General features: G+C 38.9%; 1 protein-coding gene across 1 annotated transcript; it reads left to right on the top strand.

The window, feature by feature from the left end:
* The first annotated feature begins 17 nt into the window (after positions 1 to 17).
* Positions 18 to 22,396, top strand: angptl5 (angiopoietin-like 5). The gene is made up of 8 exons (XM_052026565.1): positions 18 to 116; positions 11,543 to 11,720; positions 12,870 to 12,973; positions 13,659 to 13,752; positions 14,575 to 14,675; positions 15,641 to 15,761; positions 17,823 to 18,008; positions 22,077 to 22,396. Exons 2-8 carry the CDS (start codon positions 11,654 to 11,656, stop codon positions 22,394 to 22,396), a joined length of 993 nt encoding a protein of 330 aa, XP_051882525.1. The 5' UTR covers positions 18 to 116; positions 11,543 to 11,653.
* The last annotated feature ends 1,552 nt before the right edge of the window (positions 22,397 to 23,948 follow it).

Raw genomic sequence — 23,948 nt, 5'->3', positions numbered from 1 at the left:
CGCGGTAAAGCGAGCAACTCATCGCTTCCCAGTTTCATATCGTTGTGGCTCAGTGGTTGAAACCGCGCAGGAAGTCTGCATCTCTGCAATTGTTCCAGTTGGTTGACAATGATTTGGTAAAGATTTCCTCATTGTGCAGTTATATGGTTCTTACTAATCCTAACTGCAGTTTGAAGATTGATGATGAAGAGCATGTTAGGAACTTGTCAGTTGTGTTATTCTAGCCTTTGTGGCATGGTGCTGATGCTGTTGTGATGTCGAGTTCCTAATTCAACATCACTACGGCCGCTGGAAGTCTGGAAAAAATAACGGAAAATTTTGGAAATACTCCGTAGGTTAGGCTGCAACGAGAGAAAAGGAGCTTTGGCTCCAGTTGGGTAACATTTCATCAGAACGAGAGGATCTGCATGACACTTTCCCATGTAAGTGCAGAAGATGCAGCCCCTGCCCTTGCACTTCCTTTACAGCTTGCAGGCACTTCTAGGTAAAACTGCAGGTGCCTATGAAGCATAATCAAAGCTGTGAAAGATTCCGAAGAAATTAAGAATAAGACTTTAGATTGTTACATCCATTGCAAACTAATTATTTCATTTTGGTATATTTGCAATCATTATGACCTCAACAGAGGAGACGCCAAAGATAGTCCGGATGATTGCTAACCTCCATTAAAACTGCAAGCATGACACCCTGCTTCCAGTCACTTGTCATTGTAATTCTCTGCTTCCTAATCCTGCTACTTTGCAGCATCAATGAAATTCAACAGATATTTATGGAAACCTTTTGATTAGGCAACGTATGATCTTTAAGCTTCAACAATAAGTTAAACAATTTTAGATTGAAACCACTGTTTCCCAGTGGTGAACAACATATGGCCAGCAGACTATACCTACCCCACAATATCTATCTTTCTGGCCTGCCCCAGAACCTCTGAAACAGCAACAAGGGCTGGGTGGAGAGGAGTCTTATTGGTCAGCTCAAGGTCCTTCCTTGTAAGTGTGAACTTCCAACACCACAAGTTAACCACCTGAAGCCCAATAAACCTCTATAACAGACACACACATTTTTAAAAAAACTTGTCAATAGCCAGCTTGCCGCATTGTCAGTGCTGCTTAGAAGCACCAAGGCCATTTCAGATCATTCATCTTTGCACATTTCAATGATTCAGTGACTACATCATGGCTATAGCTTCTAACACATCTCCAAATATATGAAGACAGCAGCTACAGATTAATAAAGATAAACTCCTTTTACTGTCAAGCAGAGTTCCAACTCATTGTCTCAGCAAAGGATGAAACTTTGTAGGGATAGTCAGCACACACCTTGAGAGAACTATTTCTGGAGATAAGCAGAAGGTTTCCTGGCCATTTTCTAAGTCATGAAAATATATGATTGCTGTTTATGCGTCAGTGACATTGGTTAGAGCTTTAATCTTTTTGTATTCATCCAAACCTTGACAATGAAATTTGGTCTTGGGTAGCATGAAAGGAACCTGTCAGTTGTGTAATTCTAGTCTTTATGACATGGTGCTAATGCTGTTATGATAGGTGGGGAGGGAGATATGTGATGATTATATAATATAATATTTTATCTTTCTGAGTTTTTTTGGAAGCCTAAGGAAATGCTGTAAAAATTATATGGTTGCTTGAAGGTAAAACCTCACTTCCTTCAAAAGGCTAGACATGTTAATGCAAATGGAAATCCAAACAATGAATCCCAAGTAAAATCAGGTATACATTACAATATGTTAAATACCATTGCTCCCTGCCTTAATTATCTGACAGAAGCAAATCTTCTAATTTTAAAATAGAAAAATAGAAACATTTTTTGTGGACACCCCCACCCCCGACATTTCAGATTACAGTAGTCATATTCCTTTGTCGTTGTAATTTGTTTTTACTTGTAACATAGACAAATGAATCCCCATTATTGAAATAGACCACAGAATGACTGGAAAATTTACAATGAGGTCATCTTTACCAGATTTGCATCAAATGTGATGTTAAAACATTAAAAATCTCAAAACTGTGTTTTAATGGATTGCCTGACAGGATGTAAAGAATCCAGCCTGCTCCAAGTAGTGGGTCATTCATTCAAAAATTTTAGTAAGTCTGGAGGCCTCAGATTATTGAGTGTGGATTGCTGTCTGCACTTGTTGCTGAGGTGAATGTCAGTCATGCACTTACTGGATTCAAATCTGAAAGGCTGAACTTGCAGAAAGGCCTGAAATGGCAAGTCCAACTCAGCAGCATGGCCTTGCATGAGTAAATGCTGCCATATGGGTGGGTCAGAATAAATCCCACCTGTGAAACAGCTGAAAAAGTACTTTCACAGCCAGCACAATTATTCAAATTTTTGAATACTTCTGTCCTTCAGAAGTATTCAAAAACTATTTGCAATCAATTAAGCAATTACATATTGAAAAAAAACTAAAATTTAAGCATTCAAAAAGTAAATCACAATAATAATTACATAGTTAAAACATTAAAGTAAACACAATTAGAAAAAGTAACTTACCTTATTCTTACTGGTATTAGTACTTTAATATAAGTATCTGTAACTTACTTTATTCTTACTGTTATTTCTCACAGGTCTTCCTATCCATTAATGTTATGAACCAGCAACAAAAGAAACACACTGAGTCATGATTCAGTGTTAAAAACCACTTTATTAATAACTACTTATAATAAGAAAAATAAAAGTAAAAATGTTAGAATGTTAGAAATAAAAATGTTAAAATCTTGAACATTAACCCCAAAACTAAACTCGTCGTGTGTGTGTGGCAAAGTCCCAAACTCCAAGTCCAGGAATGGTTCTTAAAGTTCAGTTCAGCAAGCCATAAGGTGAAACACGAGCAAAGGCTTCTTCAACAACTACCATTGTCAGAAGCTAAAATGTAGATGTAAAGAGAACATAGAGAGTAATTACGAAATTCAAATGTTCCACGATGGAACCCAAACGACACCTCAGTGTTTACTCGGTAGTGACTTCCTCACCCCGAAAAGCATCCGAATCGTGGATGTCCACACAAATACCTGTTTCCCTCTACAGGTCAGCAACAAAGTGAACTCCACTGGATTACTCCCAATTTCTATACGTGGATTGTAGTAACAGACACAGTTATTGTTTCTCATCCATCGATAGAGAAAACTAGCAGGCTGGTGTCTCTCACTCTCTCTCTCTTCTGACTGACTTCTCCAACAATGTCATTCCATCCTTTATCTTTTGTTGACATAAGCATGCCACACACACACACACACACACACACACACACACACACACACACACACACACACACACACACACACACACACACACACACACACACACACACACCACTATGCTCTATCTTAAAGGGACATTCACCAATAGTAACCTAGTCTGTAACAATTAATCAATGGTGTTGCAGGCTAACTTGATGTAGGTTTACTGGACTGATTCCCCAATGTATCTGCTGGGGGACTCATGACAGTAGCATCCAGCCAAGAAATCACCAGCAGAGCTCATCCAGTGAACTCAGAGCTTCCACATTTGCGCAGGTGTCTCAAACTTGGTGACAAAGGTAAGTGCTGGTGGTTCTGCGAGAACTGCCTACAAGTTTTGGCCCTTGATCTGTCTTGTGCATTTAATACTGGATAGTTAGCTGCCTGGTTTTTCCTGCCCTTGGGAAATTGGACAACTTAAGACAGACAAAGAATGTTGCAGGGAAAAGTTAAATGCTTTTCCAGTACTGCATCTGAGCCAGGAGCAGAAGAGATGCTTCCACCAGCCCACCAAAAACTGTTTTGCCTGCTCCACATAATTAGAGCCACTGATGATTGCATTACCTTATGAATGGAAACCCCCACAATGTGGAAATGCCTTAAGTCACCAACCTTGTCATTTAATCAATGATCTCTTTGTGACCATAGATTCTCATACCCAACCCCACCCAGTTTCTCTCTTTCTTCTATTTCTTGATACTCCACAATTTCACCAGCGACCACCCTAGCAATGAATAACGGAGGCAAGCTCTCGTAGAGCAGCTATTTTGAGAAGGGCTACTTTGAGGTGGAAGTGCTGCTGGTGGTCAAAGTGTGGGCTTTGGTGAACACTGGGCTGTGGTGAGGAGGGCAAGCAGCAACAATGTTAGGGCAAGGTAAGATTTTTTTTTCCTTTTTCATAAGTCTGTTAGCTTATTAAAGGGGCAGTATTATTAGTGAAGTGGCATGCTCTTCCTTTCAGATGTGGGAGATCAGGGAGCAGTCTAGCACCCTACTTTTGCAGGAGGTGTATTCAGCTGCAGATCCTCTCAGACCACATGGATCGGTTGGAGCAGCAGTTGCACTCATTTAAGAGCATACAGGAGGCAGAGAATGTCATGTAGCAGTTTCAGGGAGGTGATCATACCAAAGGTTCAGTCAGGTAGACGGGTGACCGCCAGGGGATGCAGGCAAGTAGCACAGGGGTCTCATGAGGCTATCCTCTCTCAAACAAGTATACCAGTTTGGATACTGTTGGGGGCGATAGCCTCTAGGGTTGAATAGCAGGCAGCAGCCAGATCAGTAGCTCCACATTTGGCTCTGCTGTAAATCAGGGTATTGCAAATTCTGGGTGAGCAACAGTGATAGGGGACTTTTTAGTCAGGGGCACTGTGGCTGTGAGTGGGACTCCGGGAAGCTGTGTTGTCTCCCTGTGCCAGCATTAAGGATGTCTTTGAGTGGGGACAGGATATTCTGAAAAGGGAGGGTGAGCATTCAGAAGTCGTGGTCCATATTGGTTCCAACGATATAGGCAGGAAGAGAGATGAGGTCCTGCAAAGTGAATTTAAGGAGTTAGGTAGTAAGTTAATAAACAGGATCTCTAGGGTTGTAATTTCAGGATTACTCCCTGTGCCATGAGCTAGCAAGGCAAGAAATAGGGAGACTGTATGGTTAAATATGTGGCTAAGAAGCTGGTGCAGAAGTGAGGTCTTCAGGTGTACGGATCATTGGGCTCTCTTTCAGGGCAGGTGGGACCTGTACAAGAGGCACAGGTTGGACCTGAACTGGAGGGGAACCAATATCTTGGCAGGGAAATTTGCTCATGCTACTTGGGAAAGTTTAAACTAATCTGGCAGGGGGGAGGGATCAAAAGCAGGACTGTGGCAGATGGGAAAATTGAGGCTAAAATAAATGTTAAAGTGAGCAAGTTCAGTACACAGGACAAGCAGGGGTTAGACACAGAGTGAGGAAGGTATGATAGACTAAACTGCATTTATTTTAGTGCAAGAAGCCTGATAGGTAAAGCAGAGGAACTCAGGGCATGGATTGGTATATGGGACTGGGATATTATAGCCATAACAGAAACATGGTTGAGGGAGGGGCAGGACTGGCAATTCAATGTTACGAGATACAGATGCTATAAGCATGATAGATATGGAGATAAGAGAGGAGGGGGAGCTGCATTTTTGATAGGGGAGATTATCATGGCAGTACTTAGGAAGGATATTCTTGGGGGATCGTCCAGTGAGGCTACACAGGTGGAACTGACAAATAATAAGTGATTGATCATTTTGATGGGATTGTATTATAGGCCCCCTATTAATCCATGGGAATTTGAGGAGCAAATATGTAGGGAAATTGCAGATAGCTATGAGAGTAATAGCGTTTTAATAGTAGTTGATTTCAACTTCCCTCATATTGACTGGGACTACCATAATGCAAAGGGCTTGGATGAGGTGGTATTTGTTAAATGTGCTCAGGAAAGTTTTTTTTCAAACAATATGTTAGATGGCCCTACTAGAGAGGGGATAACATTGGACTTCCTAACAGGAAAGAGGCAGGGCAAGTGATTGAGGTGTCAGTGGGGGAGCACTTTGGGACCAGTGACCATAATTCTTTTAGTTGTAAAGTAGTTATGCAAAAAGATAGAATTGGTCTGCAAGTTAAGGTCCTAAATTGGGTAAAGACAAATTTTGAAGGCATTAGGAACTTGCAAAGATTGATTGGGAGAGGTTGTTTGCAAGTAAAGGGATGACTGACAAGTGGGAGGCTTTTAAAAGTGAGATAGGGAGAATTCAGGTACAACATGTCCCTGTTAAAATGAAGGGTAAGGCTGGAAGAATTAGGGAACCCTGGGTGTCAGGTGATATCGAGGCTCAGGTCAGGAAAAAGGTGTATAACAGGTATAGGCAGCTGGGATCAAACAAATTCCTTGAGGAGTATAAGAGATGTTGGAGTACACTTAAGAGAGAAATCAAGAGGGCTAAAAGAGGACGAGAAAGCTCTGATAGATAAAGTAAAAAAGACTCCTAAGAGATTCTACAAGTATATTAAGACTACAAGTTACCAGGGAGAGAATAGGTCTCCTTAAGGAACAATGTGATCAACTATGTGTGGAGCCACAGGAGATGGGTGAGGTCCTAAATGAATACTTCTCATCTGCATTTACCATGGAGAAGGTCATGGAAGCTAAGGAATTAGGGGAATAAATAGTGATGTCTTGGAACATATCCACATTACAAAAGAAGAGGTTCTGGTGGTCTTGAAGTATATTAAGGTGGATAAATCCCTGGGGCCTGACCAAGTGTATCCTAGGACATTGTGGGAAGCTAGGGAAGAAATTACAGGGGCCTTGGCAGAGATATTTGCATCATCTTTAGCTACAGGTAAGGTACTGGAAGACTGGAGGGTGGCTAAAGATATGCCTTTATTTAAAAAGAGCTGCAAGGACAAGCCAGGGAAATACAGGCTGGTGAGCCTAATGTGGGAAAGTTACTGGAGGGTATTCTCAGGTACAGGATCTATCTGCATTTGGAAAGGCAAGAACTTATAGGATAGTCAGCATGGCTTTGTATGTGGGAAACTGTGTCTCATGAATTTGAGTTTTTCAGAGATGATCAAGAGAATTGATGAGGGCAGGGTGGTGGATGTTTTCCACATGGACTTTAGCAAAGCCATTGACAAGGTCCAGCACGGTAGGCTAGTCCAGAAGCTTAGATCACACGGGGTCCAGGGTGAGCTAGCTGATTAGTACAAAATTGGCTTAGTGGAAGGAATCAGAGGATAGTAGTGGAGGGGTTGTTTTCAGATTGGAAGCCTGTGACCAGTGGTGTGCTACAGGGATTGGTGCTGGGTCCCAGGTTTTTTGTCATCTATATTAATGATTTGGATGAGAATGTAGTTGTCATGGTTATTAGGTTTGCTGATGACGCTAAAATTGGTGGTATTGATACAAATATCTCTGCCAAGGCCCCTGCAATTTCTTCCCTAGCTTCCCACAATGTCCTAGGATACACTTGGTCAGGCCCCCGGAATTTATCGACCTTAATGTTCTTTAATACTACAATGGGATCTAGATTACAGCAGGATCTATATCAAATGGGGAAATGGGCCAAGGAATGGCAGATGGAATTTAACTGGGATATGTGTGAGGTACTTCACTTTTGTATGTTAAACCAAGGCAGGGCTTACACAGTAAATTGTAGCACCCTGGAGAGCGCTGTAGAACAGAGAGACCTAGGGGTACAAGTACATAATTCCCTAAATGTAGAGACATAGGTAGACAGGGTGGTGAAGAAGGCTTGCCTTCATCGGTCATGGCAATAAGTACAGGAATTGGGATGTCATGTTACAACTGTACAAGTAATTAGTGAGACCACACTTGAAGTATTGTGTGCAGTTCTGGTCGCCCAGCTATAGGAAGGATGTCATTAAGCTGGAAAGGGTGCAGGAAAGATTCACGAGGATGTTACCGAGACTGGAGGGCTTGAGCTTTAAGTAGAGGCTGGATAGGCTGGGATATTTTTTCCTGGAGCGTAAGATATACACTCCAGGGTGATGTTATAGAGGTTTATAAAATCATGAGGCATAAATAAAGTGAATGGTCACAATCTAAAACTAGAGGGTATAGGTTTAAGATGAGAGGGAAAAGATTTAAAAGGGACCTGAGGGGTAACTTTTCCCACACAGAGGGTGGAGGGTGTATAAGCTGTAGAAGTGGGTACAACTACAATGTTTAAAAGATATTTAGACAAGGTACATGGATAGGAAAGCTTTCGAGGAATGGGCCAAATACAACTTGGTTAGCATGGAAGAGTCAGGCCAAAAGGCCTGTTTCTGTGTTGGATAACCCTCTCTACCTTCCAAACCTTCAAACCACACTGTACACAACAAATAATTCCCACCACCACTCTTCTATCATCTCTACTTCAAGGAGCAAGAAAACTTCTGGTTCCTGGGTTTCAGTTTCTCCTGGAGCATATCCTTCCTTTCTGATCCTGGCTTGTGAGTGGTGAGCCAATTTTTCTTTTAAAACAAAACATTCTGTTCAAGGAAATGTTCATTTTAAGATTTCTCAATCATATCTCCTCTCACACACTTGGATAGCTAGCTCCAGGAAATGGGCTAAATTTCTGGACTCCAATGGCTCCTACTTTTTTTAACCTGAAATATACTTGAGTACTTATTTTCATATTCCATCCCTGTGAGGTATATGTTTTGACAGAGAGGAGATCTGTGCATGCATTCAATAATCATAATTCCAGGGTTTAAATAACCCTGACATTTAAACCACCCCGCTACACTTTGATGAGAATGGGGCACGCAGAATGTTAAAACTACTGTAGCAAGGTAGTTATCCCATTTATATTGACTTGATGCCATAGACTATTTTAACTGGTGGATTACTATTTGTGTGTCAGTAGATCTTGCTGCTGTGCAGGAAGTAGAGGATAGAAAAAGGGAAAGGGGGTAGAATAACAGAAGGAAGCTGGTGACCATCCTGAGAACATGGGCTGAAGTAGAGGAGCTTAATGCATATGTGTTGAAAGGAAAGAAGAGTTATGAATGAAAAGTGGGCAACTCAACTCACTCTAGAAGCTGTATTTCCCAATAATGGCATCTTCTGGACAATTAATGTAAAGGGCTTCCTGCTCTAGCTGATTTGTAGTAATTGCATTGGATGTTCGTTCCATGCTTCTGTTCCTTTCATTTCTTTCCTTTCTAATCTTTGCAGTCTTGTCTTGAATCTATGAACTTCTGCTGTGAGACAAACCCACTCCAGACAGTTGAGCACATGATCTTGGTCTGATGCTCCATTGCAACATTGAGAGATTCTTATAATTTCTTTTGGGTGGAATGTTGAACTAAGGAGTTCTTCCTGGTCAATATTTATATAAACCTTTGAAACAGAAACAGTATTTTGATGTTCTTTTTTCTTGATTGATATACTATAAGAACACATCACAAAATTCCATTGAGTAAAGTTACTTGTTTCTGATCAGAAAGATTGGCTCATATTTTGAACTGGGTTCAAAGTAATTTACATATACTGTGATTGAAATATAAATCCAGATGATATGTTTGTGGTTCTGATCAACATTTCATGTCTTGGTGTTTACAAATTTTGACCACTGTTTCCTTGTCTAATAAACCAAACTTCTGAACTATTGCCAAGATATAACAAGGGTGAATTTCCATAGTACTTCTGTCATTCAGCTGTTCCAATTTGGCTGAGAAAGGGACAGCAGCTTAAGACAAATTCTGAAAACAAATGAGAGAATCCCTGTAGAAGGTAACTTGCTATGAGTAAAAAGAATACACATTTCATATGGTAGTTCATTAAGCTTCATATATTGGTGATGCTCTAGTTCAAAGAGTACTATTTTGCTAGGGGATATGATAATTGAAAATTACTTCATAAGCATGTAAAGAATAGGAGTGAGAATAGTCGGAAGAACAAGGTCAGAAGTCGGGATGTTTGCTGATGTTTGTACAATGTTCAGCACCATTTGCAACTTCTCACATAATGAAGCAGTTCACAACCCAAAGCAGCAAGACTTGGACTATCACCCCCTGATATTCAATGGCATTACCATCACTGAATCCCTCACTATCAATATCATGGGGCTTACCATTGACCAGAAACTGAACTGGAGGAGCCATATACACAATATGGCTGCAAGAACAGGTCAGAACTAGGAATCCCGTGGCAAGTAACTCAGCTCCTAACTCCCCACTACACTTAATCTCTTTTAATCACTCCTGTGCTTTCCTTTCCTTTAAGACCTTTTTAAATTTACTAGTTTGACCAATTTTTCAGCCACCTCTTTCTGTGGCTTAGTGACAAAATGTTGCTTATTAATATTCTTTTTTAGCAGCCTGGGATGATTTGCTATTGTAAAGGCACTATATAAATGCAAATTGTCAGTTTTATTCAATATTTCTAGTTATACATAAAGGAAGAACTAAAAATGTACTGGATTTAAATCCAAACCAAAAAAAAACACTTAGTGTACTGTGCTAAGATTCTTTCTGAATGCAGGTCAATTTTTAAAATAAAGCTCTCTGTGGTTGCTTCAGGAGCAAGAAACAAAAACCATCTGTGAAGGGAAATGGACAGTTGACATTTTGGGTTCAGCTGAAGGGTCTCAACCCAAAATCTCAACAGTCCATTTTCCTCCACAGATGCTGCTGACCCATTGTGTTCCTCCAGTATTTTGTTTATTGCTCCAGATTCCAGCATCTGCAGTCTCTTACGTCTTCTCTGTGGTTGTTTCATCACCCTTTGGATAAATTTCCAATATTAAAAGTCATCTTATTTGCTAATCAAAGTTTTGAGGATTAATCTAGTACTGCTGATTTGAATCAGAATGGAATTCCATAAAAGTAGATATAAAATTTCCATTACATTGTTCTATATTTGATTTTGTACTTAGTTTGTAAAGCAAAGCAATGCAAACACTTTTCTTATTACAACCAGATGTAAATCTGCTGTTGGCCACATTCCCTCCCATTCAGATGCCAAACAACCATTTTATCAGAAAACTGTGCTTGAACCAGAACTTCAGTGGAAAGTTAAACTGAGTAAAAATGAAGCCATGGGAGATTACTACGATCATACAAATCCTTATCCATTTAAGTACAGAAGTATCATCTGTGAGAAATGGCACACTGTTGCTCAATTCCATGGTGGTAAATACTTTAATTTGATATTTGGAGGTTGTTGAATTTTGTGCTGATAGTCTTTCGTTTATCTTTTACTGGACAGTATATTCTTACATTAATTAAAAAATGCATGTCAGAATTGTCCCTATTTTAAGAAAAAAATATCATGTGTGGATTTTTCATGTTGTACTGTTTCTGGTAAGACAAATGACTGCTAATATCAGCTTCCATTCTCTCATTTTTTTATGTCTGCCTCTTTATTTGATTCAGAGTAATCTCTTTTTAGCTTAAGTGGCTCAAGTTTTTTGCTTCTGAATCTGAAAGTTGTGGGCTTAAGCTCTACTCCCAAATTTAGAGTACAGATCTTGATTGCTGTTATGATTGCATGATGTATTGTTGGAGGTACTTGCTCCAAGTACCTGAAATGTTAAGGGTAAATCTGGACACGCCATTGAGGACGTGCTTTAACAGTGTGCTACTTGCAATGTGTGTATTAAAATTTATTACTTTGCCCATTAATATTGAGATGTCGTTCAAGTGTCTTTGCTTATATAATATGAAGAAATTGCTGGAGAAGCCTTATTAGTGAATCAGCCACCCGCAGGTAATGGCAATTTAAATATTTCTCTGCAAAACAGGATACTCAAGAAGACATTTTAAACAGCTCAGGAGCAAACTTCAATCAACCAGATGGAAATGAAATTCGTGCCAGAAGCCACAACTTTCCAGCAAATGTTCCAAACAAAACCATGGACGGTGTCAGACCATGTGAGATGCCAAGAAGAACATTAAAAGAAGAAAAGCATTATCTGTGCAGTATGTAATATATTCTGTACAAGTGTGATGTACGAAATACGGTAATAAGTAAATTAAATATTGATAAATGCAAATTGCTTTCTAATTAAATTATAATAAGCACATGCTGCTCACACTGAAAATCAAACTAATGTCATAGACATTATGTTGGTCGACTAAATTAGTAAAGGTTAAGTTAATAAGACGTATGCATTTAAAGAGCTATGCTCTTCCTAATTCACAACCAGTAGGGAAACTTTCTGCAATCACTATCTTGATATACGCAAAACTTTGTCATACCAACCTGCTGAGTTCCTCCAGCAGATCATTTGTTGCTCCAGATTCCAGCCTCTGCAGTCTCGTGTGTCTTCTTTCTCATATGGATTCTGTTGCAGAAAACATGACGTTATGTTTATACTTTAACACATTTTATACTTTAATGTACATTAAGGCTCCAAAATAGAACTAACACCAAATTGGGGTGGCCTGAACTAATAATGAAGCTTGTATTTGTGCTAAGCCAAATGCTACGATGAACATGTTTTCTGGCAATGTAGAAAACATTCTTACAGCAAAATTATAAGTAATTATGACAAACTGTATTTACAAGAAGTGGCAAGTCCTTACAATTTTATAATTTAGGTGTGTCCTATGAGGAAATCCATTTTTGTTATTAGTGGCACAAAATATTGCAAATGGAGTCAGCTGTAAGAGCTTTCATAAAAGTGACTCTGTTGGTTTCTAACCTCATAAAATCCTGCAGATATTGTATAGGTGTACCATTATATTGGTGCATCTGTTTTGCATAGCTTAACATTCCTTCCAGAAACTCCAGCTAAATAGATGATGCTTAAATGACTGCACAGGAGAGTTTCAGGCAACAGTACTGTCTGGATGAGAGATCCATAGGCAGAGGCATTGCCTCATTGAGCCACTCCATTAATATTTCATACACATCATAAATTCCATGAGCAATTGTGTTGTTCTCCCTTGTTCCCATTTCTCCTTTTGCTCAACACTTGACTAACATATTCTTCAATGTTCAAACCTTGCTTATGCATTCCACAGCCTCACAGTCCTTTATGTAAAAGATTTACAACTGAAACTGTAGTTTTGAAATTGGCGATCATTACTGTAAGGAATAAATATATTAATTCAATTTTTTAAAAGGAAATTTACATGCAACTCTTGCTTCCTACACAAGAAACACCAAGAAACTTATTCGAAATATGATGGAAAGGCAGCAACAATCTGTAGACTACCTAGCAAAACAGGTAACAATCACAATCATACACATAACCTATTTTGTTTACTTTGGTTCAATTTCTGTCGTTAATAACAAAGCCAAGTGGTTTTCTAGGTGCAGCCAAACTGTAACCGAATTTCCAAAGTAAAACACAAGAACATTTTTTTATCTCCCCCTATATGTTGGTGTGCTATGATAGTTTTCTAACTCATTGTCGAATGCTCAGGTACAATTAGGGTAGTGCAGTTATCAATTGAGCTATTTTGGTGGTTCTACCCATGACATTTTAGGGGATTCTTTGATCTGGGAATACTAGGTGTTCCAGATTATAAAACTGTAAACCAGAATACAAACCTATTGTAAAATTTTTTCTTAAAAGGAATATTGATGATACAGTAAGATAAGATATCTTTATTAGTCACATGTACATCAAAACACACAGTGAAATACATCTTTTTGCATAACATTCTGGGGGCAGCCCGCAAGTGTTGCCACGCTTCCAGTGCCAACATAGCATGCTCACAACTTCATACCTGTATGTCTTTGGAATGTGGGAGGAAACTGGAGCACCTGGAGGAAACCCACGCAGACACTGGGAGAACGTATAAACTCCTTACAGACAGTGGCTGGATTTGAACCAGGGTCACTGGTGCTGTAAATGTGGTACACTACATTTTCAGATGTTTGTAATGAATGTATGGATCTTTTAACAGATGAGGGAGTTGATGAACAGAATGCATCTTTTAAACTCAGAGTTCCTGACAACTGATACTCATCAATTTCCTACCAGACCAGTTCAGTCACATGGTGAGTGACACAAGCTGATTAGCATAGTAATGCTCTGAAATTATTATTGCTGTACTGATGTTGGACTACTCTATTTATTATTGAAATCACTATTGTCTTAGGGCCAACATTTTTGTTCATGTCTTCACAATATTGAATGAATTGGAGATATATGGGACTGGCAAATTTGGCAGGGAGTCATTCCATTGGCTTCTCACAATCTGCTTTACTGCTAAGAATTTTGCCTGCAAGTGACAAATGAAGCCTTAGTAATAAATCAACCAAATGATATAAAAGCCACCATTAATTCCATGCAGCTGTATTAGCTCTGTGTAACCATATGGGATAAAAATGGAGTCACAAATCAGGAGTTCACCACAGTGCAACAGTTTATTCCAAGAATCATAAAGCAAAAGGCTGTAAATACTGAAAATCTAAGATAAAAGCAGAAGATGCTTGAAATATTCAGCAGGTCAAGCAGCATCAATGGAGCCAGAAATAGAACTAACATTTCAGATTCATGACTTTCAGCAGAACTAGGAAAAGTTAGAAAACAGGTATGTTTTAAATTGCAGAGAAAGAGAAGGTGTGGAGAGGACAAATGGAATGATGAAGTTCTAACAAAGAATCTTGGACCTAAAACGTTGCTCTGATTTTCTTTTCACAGATGCTGCCTAACCTGCTGAGTAATTCCAACATTTTGTGTTTTAAAATGGGTAAATAGCAACTGTTTAGAGTAACTGACATTTACTTGGAATATCCAGGCTATTACTTAGGAAATGAGAAAATTAAATTTGGCAACATTTAAACATGAAAGTGGTTGAAGATATTTATCTGTTACAGGTTTTGACTGCACTGATATTAAAGACACTCTAGGCTCTTTATCCAGAGCACCAAGTGGAATCTACATAATTCAACCAGAGGGTGCTGATTACCCATTTGAGGTAATTATGAGTATCTGATGTAACTATCTGATGTTGATGTGGGGGTTGCCTTTGGATTGAGGTCCAATGGAGCCTAAAGTTAGGGGGTGGTTTGAACAAGTGATCAGGCCAGGGTTCTGGTGGAAGAGGTTGGAGATACAATCAGAATTCCAGTTAGAACAATATTAGCAGTGAGAGGGTTAGTTGGGCAATGTCAAAAGTTTGTAAAGCAGGACCTTCCTAATAAGACATTAATACCTCCGATACCTCAGAGTATTGATATCTCAACAGGTAAAACAATAGATAAGTTATAGCAGACACTCGAAATAATTCACGACTCTGAGAAGAAAATATTTCAATGAGGAGGAAGGACATGGTGGGCTGGGGGGGTGGGGATGGTGGGGGGAGATGATGAACTTATCTGGTGAGCCAAGGAAGTCAATGATGATAGTAACTTGAAGGGAAAACAGATAAAGTGACAAAAGTTTGTAGTAGCCTAGAAGCTTGGGATAAATTCAGAATCCTATAAAAGAGGGCTAAAAAATGAATAAGGAGAAAATGAAAAATGAGGGCAAACTGGCAAGAAATGTTAAATCTGATTATAAATGCACCTGTGAGTAGATAAATAAGAAGACAACTCTACTATTGTCATCATGGCTTTAAACTTCTCTCTTTTTCCTCTTGAGCAGTAAAATATGCTGTGCTACATTCTTTATGTTCTCTCTGTAGTCTTGAAATGAAGACTCTTCCTAAAACTTCATAGTGATAAAATCTTCCTCTAGCTTTTAAGATCCTGGCCTATATTCAGCTAATCACTACTTCATTCTCTTGCATTCTATTCAGTCTTGGGAGTCTATGGTAGTATGACCTCTGGCACTTCAACTACATGTCTCAGTCAAAGACATATTTGCAACAACTAGCTATGACTTCTTCCTTCTTACCGCAATTATCTATTCTTAAACTCTAGCTACAATTGTTTTACATAGGTGTTCTGTGAAATGGACTTTATGGGTGGAGGCTGGACTGTGATTCAGAAACGGATTGATGGAACCATTGAATTTGTGCGAACCTGGGCAGAATACATGGATGGCTTTGGTGATCTTAGTGGTAAGCATTCATGAAGAAGAAAAGAGTTAATAGTTATTAGATTTCTTATTCTACCAACCTGTGGAACTTACTGGACTTAAGTGGAATCAAATTTTAGAAGCAGAGACAATGTGTATCATTTTGATAACATGCATGTAGCCAAGCAACCAACGATGGATTTTTATTCCATCAAGTTTGGATGGTGATATTATTTAACTGTATGTTCCAAAATTGTGAAATACATAAATATCTTATGTGGTTTTGTACAGTGTTCAACAAGTTACTTGGATTTATTTTCCCTGCATTTTTTTGCCCCTTGCACTTACATTAACAACAATTTACTTTATTAGAACATTAATATCAACATTAATAGTAGACATAGTTTGAGAACTGAATCTTGGTGACTACTGATGTTTAGTTTCCTTCTTTCATTTTGATCTTGAGCTTTTATTTGCTGGTACTTTCAACTTCCACCCATTTCTCAAAATTTCTCACCCCCTTCCTTCATGTTCTAAATTTCTCTTAATCTCTGGGATTCGATTTTTCTGTGGATACTTATTGCAGCCAAAGACCTCTACAACCATATAGATCGTACTTTTTTGAATTCAAGTCTTTGTAAAGGCTCTCAGTTTCTCAAATGTACTCTGTTCACTCTGTTTTCCGCAACATACTTTCTGAATTGGCCTCTTTATTTTCCACTACTTACATTTTCTTTCAGCAGCATTTGAAAGGGCTGTTGATCATGTTTGTCCTATTCCTTGTGTCTCCACTCTGCTTGTCCTCACCTGGCAACTCATTACTTTCTGCAATCAGTCAACCACTTTCCCCTTTTTCAATCATATCACCCTACCACAACACCATCTCTTCTCTGATCACCAGAGAAACAGGCCTCTACTTTTTTTAATTCCTCCATGATGTAGTATTTTCTTCAGCTAATAGACAAGCACAGATTGGATGATTGGTTCATCAACACCTTTGTTCTGACCACAAGTATAATGACGCTCACCTATATTATTTGCTATTTCAACTCCTCTCCCTATTTTCATATTGATCTTACTGTTTTTAGCCTCTTAGACTCTTAAGGCAAATTCAGAAGAAGTATTCCTGGTAATGCTAATGTATTCTGTTTTGCGTTGGGAATGAATTTCAAGGCAGTCATTTTCCCCAGTTGTATTCATCTAAACTTTGATTCAAATTTTAGCTAACTTGTCCATCTTCCTGAAGGAAGGGTTACTGAGTTGCATGTTGGCTCAATAAAAGAACAAAGTGGGTATAGATTCAACACTGGCATCAGATCTGCACCATGTTCTGTTCTTCACTTCCTTTGATTTTTTTAGGCATAGTCATTGAGAGATATAGCACAGAAACAGACCCTTTGGCCCAACAAGTCTGTGCCAACCATTAATGACCCATTTACCCTAACGCTACATTGATCCCATTTTTTTCATTCTCCTTGCATTCTCATTAACTGCTCCCAGATTCTACACACTAGGGGCAATTTACAGTAGCCAATTAAGTTTAAGATTTTTAACTTCTATCGTTTATGTTTCCCATTTTCTTCCGAGATTTTTTTTCTATTCTTTCACTTTCAATGATTTTATGCTCTGCGTTCTTCCATGTCTTTATTTTATTTTGCTATTTTCAATTTTTCTTTTTTTTGAATACCAATATCAAATCTTCCAATATCATTCACCAATTTATACTTCTTCCCAGCTTTTATAAAATTCTGGAATAAAAGACAGAATGCTGGAAGAATTCAATGGATCCATGGATGTTTGACCTGCTGAGATCTTCCAGAGTTATGCATCTGTTCCAGATTCCAACATCTGCAGTTCTCTTTTCTCTTTTATAAAATTATTTTTATTCTTCATTTAACAAGCATTCTTGCATCTTGTCTTTTACCCAATGAATCCTGTGCAATCCTTGTGATACTTTCTTATTTCGTTTCAGGCTCCACACTAATGTGGTAATCTGTCTTTCCAAGGCATTGATGCTGGCAGCTGGTACTTTTTCTTTTCTTTTTTGCAGTTTTAGGATAAGCTTGATATTTTCATTCTGAACTTATATTGTTGTTTTAAACAGGAGAGTTCTGGCTGGGACTAAGGAACATTTTCCACATAGTGAATCAGAAAAATGTTAAGTTCAATCTTCTCATGACCTTTGAATCAGACGATGAAACCACAGCTTATGCATCTTATGAGGATTTTTATATTGGTGATGAAAGTGAACAGTTCAAGCTACGTTTAGGTCACTTTACTGGAACAGCTGGTATGATTATTTTAGAAATTTTGTGATTTTACCTAAAAAAAATCTGTGCGTACTTTAACTAGTACCTTGCCATTCCTTCACACCTGATTTAAGGATCGAGAATTATCAGTGTAAAGCAGTTTCATCTTTGACTTCATTATGAGACTTAGTGGACAACACAATGAGAGAAATTGGATCATTCTGGAAAGCCTAGACTGAGATTGCAAAGCCCATTTATTTAACACCTATTTGACCTGGTGCAATGCACCCATAAAATTTGACCTCCCATCTCATTATCATGATTGTAGCATTCAGCCAGTGTCAAACACACTGTTTATTGCACTGGTTCATTACTATGGCATTCTGGCTAGCATTAGTTAGAGTCAAAGATCACACACCATAGAAACTGCCCTTTAGCCCACCCCATCCCTTTTGGCTACCAAGCACTCAACTATACTAAATCCAGTTTTTCACCTCACATTCCCCTTCAACTCTCCCCATTCTTCACTGATTCTCCTGTCATCCATTTACTTTAGGGGGAATTTGCAAAGCCAATTAAACCAGCAATCAGCACACCTTTGGCAATTGGGAGGAAATCAGAGCACCCAGGGGGAACCCATGTAGTCACAGGAGGAGTGCACAAACCTCACACAGACAATACCCAATGTTGGAATTGAACCTGGGTTTTTGAAGCTCTGAGTCTACAGTCTTGATCACTGTGCCCCTGTTAGTTTTGCTGTCTCACACCTGGCTGAAGCCAGCTAGTGCCTCCTACAGCTCATAGAGATGTTCATAGCCAGCAACTACTTTTAATTGTCATGCCATATATATGGGAAGCTGGCTGGAAGTCACTGCAGAACTGGCAGTTTAATTTTCAGATTATGCTCTGAATACCTTGCCAGATAAGGAGGAGAGGTTTTCTATGCATAGTGGAAGGAATGCATGCTTGAGGTCATTGGGTCAGTGCTGCAAAAAGTTTAATGACCTCATACGTTCTACTCCAGAGGATTCAGAGGTCATCCTTTCCAGCATGGAGCTGGTGGGCAGGTCCACTTCAACATCTGTGGACCCACCCATCATGTAATGTCTGATGGCAGAGCTCTCATCTTTGATGTCATCATTGACTAAAGCCACCCACTGTCTGAGTGCTGAACAGAAGCCCTGACTTCTGGCATTCAAAGTCATTTTCTTTTTTAAACCAACCAATCACTAACAAGTCTGTAAGTCTTTGAGGATTTCTTTAAACAGTTATGGCGGGTGGTTCTTACTGCTGCTAAATACTGGGTACTTGATAGTCAGCATGGACAGGATGGGCTAAAGGGCCTGCTTCTGTGGTGTATGATTCCATGTTATCAATTTGTGGCTAACAAATGGTGCTAACAGGATCAATGCACCCTGATCTGGCAGAGCAGATATTAATTCAGGGATAGATGAGGTTTGGTATCAGCAACTGCCTATTCTACATACCTTTGGCATGCAGAACGACTCTTGAATCTGTGAGAGCATGTGTTATGCTGACATTGTGCAGTTGTGGTTTTTGATCAAAACTGGAAGCATATAGAGACCCACAGTGGTATTAAAAATATTAGAAAATGTTATGGCCATTTTCTCAAAATATAAAGCAGGGAGCCTTCATTCAGCAATTTTTGGTTTTATTACCAGTTACTACTTATTTGCAATTACCATAGTTTTTTTTTCAAGCCCTTCCAATCTCTATTGAATTTGAAAAATCTTTCCATTAGTGTCTGGAGTTTGCCTGAGTTTAACTGATCGATTGCAAATTGAACTGACATTGTGCAATCATCAGTAAATATCCCTACATCTGAACTAAAGAGGGAGGGAAGGTCATTGATGAAGCAGATGCAGATGTTTGGATTTACGACACTTGCTTGGGTGACTCTTGCAGTGATATTCTGGACCTGAGATGATTGACTTTCAGGATTATAATTGTTTTCCTTTGCATGAGATTTGAATCCAGCCAGTGAATAGCAGGTTAATGGTAAAGCCAAATGTCAATGATGTCTTCCACCTTTTTATAATCATAGAATCATAGAACTGTACAGCACAGGAACAGGCCCTTCGGCCCACCTTGTCCATGCCGACTGTGATGCCCCTCTACACTCATCTCATTTGCCTGCATGAGGCCCATATCCCTCTATTTTCCTATCCAAGGACCTGTCCAAATGCCTTTTAAACATTGTAATGGTATCTGCCTCTACCACTTCCTCTGACAGTTCATTCCAGATAACCACCACCTTCTGAGTGAAAAACTTACCCCTCTGATCTCCTTTAAAATTCTCCCCCTCACCTTAAACCTGTGCCCTCTCATTCTAGCCTCCTCTGCCCTGGGAAAAAGATTCTGATTACTCATCCTATCTATGCCCCTCATAACTTTATAAACCTCTAAGGTCACCCCCTCAGCCTCCGACATTCCAGTGTGAATAAACCCAGCCTATCCAATCTCTCCTTAAAGTTACAGACCTCCATTCCAGGCAACATCCTGGTGAAACTCTTTCTGTTGCTACCGTGTCCTTCCTGTAGTGTGGCGGATGACAGTAAACAATAGGGATGAATTTGTGCTGCTTTTGCATTCAGGACATATGTTGGGCAGACACCAGTTTTATAGATACATGAAAACTGCTTGTTGTTGGTACCCATATTCTTTGTTATATACAGTACAGTTGGCTTTCCTTTGACAGAATATGGACTGAATTGAAATGACAGGAGACCGGCTTCTCTAGTGTTCAGGATCTTGGGGAGGCCAAGATAAGTTATCCAGATGGTACTGCAGTTTTGACGTCTGCACCCATGTCTGTGCAGGACTGCATGTACTGCTGTTGAGGACAAGGATCTTCATAGAGCTTATTGCTTTGATAGTTATTTAATTGAACAGCTCCAGTAATGACTGCATGTTTCACAACCACAGAGATCTGCTCTATTGATAACGGGATTGTTTACTTCTGTTTACAGTAAGCTGCTTTTGTTGTTTAGTAAGCTCTTGGTCCTGTGTTGTGGCATCATAAAATTGGCAACCATTTTAAGAAATGCTTGGCAATGCTACAGGCATGCTGTTTTGCACTCCTCATTGAAGCAGGATTAGTTTCCCAATTTGATGGTAATATGGAATGGGGATATGCAAGCCAATGAAGTTACAGATGGTGGTAGACTACAATTTTTCTGCTACTGATCACTTGCAATGCCTCATGAATGTCCTGTTTTGAGCAGCAGAATTTGTTTTAAATCCACACTTGGATTTGCTAAGTTTATTCCTAAATTATGTTTTATATAGGTTCATGACATCCTAAAACTTTTTCTACAAATGGATTAGTTGTGAAATGCAATCACTGTTTTTACAGAAATAAACAGTACAAAGAAATGAAATTCCTAATGAACATGATGAATCCAGTACAGAATCAACAACAGTACATGCAGTCCTGCACAGACAAGGGTGCAGATGTCAAAACTGCAGTACCATCTGGATAACTTATCTTGGCCTCCCCGAGATCCTGAACACTAGAGAAGCCGGTCTCCTGTCATTTCAATTCAGTCCACATTCTGTCAAAGAAAAGCCAGTTATTAAGTAGTTAACGAGAAAGCATCTTAATTGTTGTTTCTTAATGCTTTTTGTGATGGGAAGATGAATTTGCTGATTTTCAAAAGGTGTCTTTATGGTTGCTTTTAGGTATAAAATATAACTATTTCAGGAATGTAATACAAGTGGAATACCTAACAAAGTTGAAATGCTTGATAGTTTCTTGTGTAATTATTAATGGAGAGCATGTAGCACATACTTAGAGTCACAAACAAATGTAGACGATCTTCAAGTCAAAAAAGAGTCACATAGTTACCAATGCGTCTGCAAATAACTTCTCTTTTAAGAACCATAATATAGTTAATTTACTTACTAGGCTAAAGAGCATAGTTGTAAATGGTAATCTCCATTAACAAACACATTATCAAAATACTGTATTTTATTAATAATATTTAATCCTTTCTGTATTTTTTCATAATATGTGCAAAGATAGTTACATTTTCACAGTAAACTTTCAGCTTCATAGTGTTCTAGTGATATATTTTACTTTTATCCAGGAGATGCATTTCGAGGGTATGGATCACAGGATGATGAGAATGGAATGCCCTTCAGTACTTTTGATTGTGACAATGATGGTTGTAATCCACAGTGTAATATACAAGGACATTTGGTTGACAGCTGCAGTGTTCACCACAATAAAACTGGCTGGTGGTACAATCAGTGTGGCCTGGCCAACTTGAATGAAGCTCATCTCATGACAGAAAAATCGCTTACTTCCCATATTCGTTGGGAGACATGGAAACAAAATGGGGTACCGATCAAAATTAAGTCAGTTTCAATGAACCTCTTGCGATCCCGTCCGCATTTGCAGGGATGATTAACCTGCCTTTGTTTAAGATTCTGAAATGAGGAAATTAAAAGCAAGGGTCACTATCTTCAGCAAATTTAGTTTTTCTTGTTTTTGATGCCACTTAGAAATGACTGCTTTACTCTGGTTCCTATATTTTTCACATTGTAAAGCAAAAGAGTATTCACAATAGCCCTACTAATTAGATTTATTCATCACACAGCAATTTCTTGTGTTAATTTTTATTGGATAATATTGTTAGAAAATTGTTGATATTGATATATATTGCAATAAATTATATAAGGCAGGATTGTAAATCAATCATTTTATAAAACTAGGAAAGAGTAAATGCCCCAAGCTCTGTTTCTGGCTTGAATCTTAACTCCCAAAAATGAGTGGGTTGATTCAGAAAATCAGAAAACCACAGGTTTGGATTGTGTCAGATTATGTAGCAAAAAATCTGTAGCAGGAATTGAACTGACAAACCTACCTCATTCCAGTTTTAATAAAGGGATGAAGGAAAGGTGACTAATCTGCCAGTGGGAAATGATTTGTCATTTAACTATTATAGTGTCTGCTCCTGCCAATATTTTAACTCAGCAGCTGAAAGACGGAGAGGAGAGCTGTATCCAAGAAATGAGTGTCTTTTTGGCATTATTGCTGACCAGGAATAATGTAGTTTTAATTCCAGACTCAACAATCTCCTCTGTAAATCACCACCATCTTTTTCTCAATTTGCCTACTTTTCCTCCTCTGAGACCAAACCATTGTTGGACCTGTTGACTTCCATATAACCTCCACCCACCATCGGCTGCCACCAATTGCAATTGGGAAACCTTCAATGGAGCGTTACCCTACAATGAGGACAACCCCACATCAACTGTAACCCATCCTCATGATGAGAATTCCCATCTTCCCATAATTTGGATTTCCCTCAACCACAATCTGCACAACATCTGGGATTACCATCCTGTTGCCCCTTCCCAAACCCCACTGCTGTGTTCCCACAATCTATCTCATTCCCATTTGACTGTGCTTGCAGTATTACTCCTAATGAAGCAGGCTTCCCACTCAGAATTCTCCAACCTATCATGCAGGCTGCCTGTGCTATTCAGTTCTGCAGAACTTTAAAGAAATCCATTCTTATAGAGACTGGGCATCTGGGCATAGTCTCAGCATAAGCCAAATGCCATAGCCCTGATCCTATTTCTTATGTTCTCAAAACAGCAACACCCTAGGCAAAACTTATTTCCAGAATAAAATTCATGTCTTTTTTGAAAGATTCAATGATACCATGCAACTCTCAGAAAAGAATCACACCTAACATAATATCTTGTTTACATTTTGGTAGACTTTGCCTATATAAGGGTAAAATTCCTATCCAGAAATATTGGTGGTGGCCATGAGATTTGATCATTTCTACTAAATGCTGCTTACAGCCTTTAGTAGTCAAGCTGAATCTTACAATATTTTGTGGAAGTACTATTAAAGTTAAGCTGCTGAGGTAAGACAAACATAAAAGGGCAGATGAATTCAGGAGAAATTAAGATATCTTTATTAGTCACATGTACATTGAAACACA

Source organism: Pristis pectinata, chromosome 11, assembly GCF_009764475.1.
Source record: "Pristis pectinata isolate sPriPec2 chromosome 11, sPriPec2.1.pri, whole genome shotgun sequence".
NCBI classification, from domain to species: Eukaryota; Metazoa; Chordata; class Chondrichthyes; order Rhinopristiformes; family Pristidae; genus Pristis; species Pristis pectinata.
The sequence above is the reverse complement of the archived record's forward strand: the minus strand, read 5'-3'. Positions and strand labels throughout refer to the sequence as shown.

Coding starts and splice junctions, on each gene's coding strand:
- angptl5 (XM_052026565.1), top strand. CDS start 11,654: ATGGACGGTGTCAGACCATGTGAGATGCCAAGAAGAACATTAAAAGAA. Junction 11,721..12,869: donor AGAAAAGCATTATCTGTGCA/GTATGTAATATA, acceptor ATTTTTTAAAAG/GAAATTTACATGCAACTCTT. Junction 15,762..17,822: donor TGGCTTTGGTGATCTTAGTG/GTAAGCATTCAT, acceptor TGTTTTAAACAG/GAGAGTTCTGGCTGGGACTA.